The sequence below is a fragment of the Mandrillus leucophaeus genome, unplaced genomic scaffold (genome assembly GCF_000951045.1).
Source record: "Mandrillus leucophaeus isolate KB7577 unplaced genomic scaffold, Mleu.le_1.0 Scaffold460, whole genome shotgun sequence".
Lineage (NCBI taxonomy): Eukaryota > Metazoa > Chordata > Mammalia > Primates > Cercopithecidae > Mandrillus > Mandrillus leucophaeus.
Window position 1 is genome coordinate 529,248 of NW_012104921.1, and position 2,011 is coordinate 531,258.

Genomic DNA, 2,011 nt, shown 5'->3' on the forward strand with positions numbered 1-2,011 from the left:
ACCTTGCCCGGCTAGTTTTTTTTGTATTTTTTAGTAGAGACGGGGTTTCACCATGTTAGCCAGGATGGTCTCGATCTCCTGCCCTCGTGATCCGCCCGTCTCGGCCTCCCAAAGTGCTGGGATTACAGGCTTGAGCCACCGCGCCCGGCCAAGAATCCAAGATTCTTCCAGGTTTTCCTTGGTTTAATTTTCTTAAAGGGATGTAAAGAGAGCTATGCTTCTTTCAGTTTTTCATTTCACATCACTTCTTATTTTCCTTAGTAGCTGTTGAAGGAATATAGATCAAAGAAAATGACGGCCCCTGAGACTCAGTAATAACAAATCTACCAAGGCCGAGTTGAATGCAGAGATAAAGGAGAGGACCAGAGACTTACTTGTTCATTGGACCGAGAGAGACAGCTCTTTATTACTTCTGTTTCCAGAAGTGTACGCTTATTAATATCCACATGTTCATAGTACTTAGAAAGTCGAGTCTGCCCTTGTTTATTCACCATGAGGAAAAATTTTATCATTTTTCTTTCCTGGCCAGTAGTTTTCCAAATATAGTTCAAAAATTTTGACAAGAGATGGCTGTAACTGGAACCTTGAAGACAAAAACAAACAAACAAACAAACACCCAGAAAGGCAAGATCAAATTTCTCAAAGAATTATATTAAATGTTTTATAGATAAACAGTAAATAAAGTAGTAGTAAATATCATCTGATAATATCAGTCTCCATTCCTATGAACTAATTGAAGTTTTAATAAATAAAAACCAACGATAAATTTTCATCAGTTATTCTCCAAAACAATTCTGAGCAACTGCAGTACTTCTGTTTATATTCATTCAATTTATTCATCCATTTTGCTGGATAACAACGACGTGTCAAGCACCAGAAGAATGGGGAGATGAAGTAGTAAGGACTTCTGATCTTCTGATTTTTACACCTAGCAAAGGTGCGAGGTAGGTAAACAATGGCAGTACAAGGTGATGAGTTATAACTGGGACAGCTCTGCTTCCATGGGTGTACAGAAGGGAGGGACAAGGAACGTCACAGGAGAGTGAAGAACTGCTTCCCAGAGAAGGGGCACTGATGTGAGGTCATGAAGAATGAGCTACAGGGACGACTGAGGCAGAGAAAATGGGTATGAAAGCTCTGGGAAGTTCACTGGGGCTGCAGTTCAGGGCGTGGGAAGAATAGTTGCTGGAAATTAAGCTACTCACATATGATATAGTTGGCTTTAGACGTCATGCTAAGGAATTTGGGCTGTATTTTACGGGCAATGGAGACAAGATCTATAGTAAAGCTTTTCTTTCCTTAGTGGTGGAAATAGTAGTGATATCAATTTATCAAATTCGTCTAGGCCCTATAACAAGCTCTGTAAGGTCCTATCCTGAGCAATTCTCACAACTGTTTGAGGCAGGTACTTCTGTTATCCTTTCTTTTTGAGATAGGGCCTCACTCTGCACCCAGGCTGGAGTGCAGTGGTGCAATCTCAGCTTACTGCATCTTCCTCTGTACTCAAGTGATCCCACCTCAGCCTCCTGAATAGCTAGGATTATAGGCATGCACTATCATGCCCAGCTAATTTTTTAACTTTTTGTAAAGATGAGGTTTCACTATATTGCCGGCTGGTCTTGAACACTTAGGCTCAAGTGATCATCCTGCCTTGGCCTCCCAAAGTGTTGGGATTACGGGCATGAGCCACCGTATCAAGCATATTATCCTTATTTTAAGGTCAAGCAGGTTAAAGTTTAGAAGGGCACGGTGGCTCGTGCTTGTAATCCCAGCACTTTGGGAGGCCAGGTAGGCGGATCATTTGAGGCTAGGAGATCAAGATCAGCCTGGCCAATATGGTGAATCCTTGGCTCTACTAAAAATACAAAAATTAACTGGGCATGGTGGTGCACGCCTGTAATCCCAGCTACTCAGAAGGCTGAGGCAGGAGAATTGCTTGAACCCGGGAGGTGGAGGTCGCAGTGAGCTGTGATGGCGTCACTATACTCCAACTAAGGGAAGAGAATCTCTT

At 42.4% G+C, this 2,011-nt stretch overlaps 1 protein-coding gene across 3 annotated transcripts in view; it reads right to left on the bottom strand.

Moving 5' to 3' along the window:
* The window catches only part of AP4S1 (adaptor-related protein complex 4, sigma 1 subunit), a 90,493-nt gene that overhangs the window by 40,831 nt on the left and 47,651 nt on the right, over positions 1 to 2,011 (bottom strand). For all 3 annotated transcript variants that reach the window (XM_011994761.1, XM_011994760.1, XM_011994759.1), the window contains exon 2: positions 375 to 583. In XM_011994761.1, coding sequence (XP_011850151.1) covers positions 375 to 512 — 138 coding nt within the window. In that variant the 5' untranslated portion in view covers positions 513 to 583. The remainder of the gene's footprint in view (positions 1 to 374; positions 584 to 2,011) is intronic.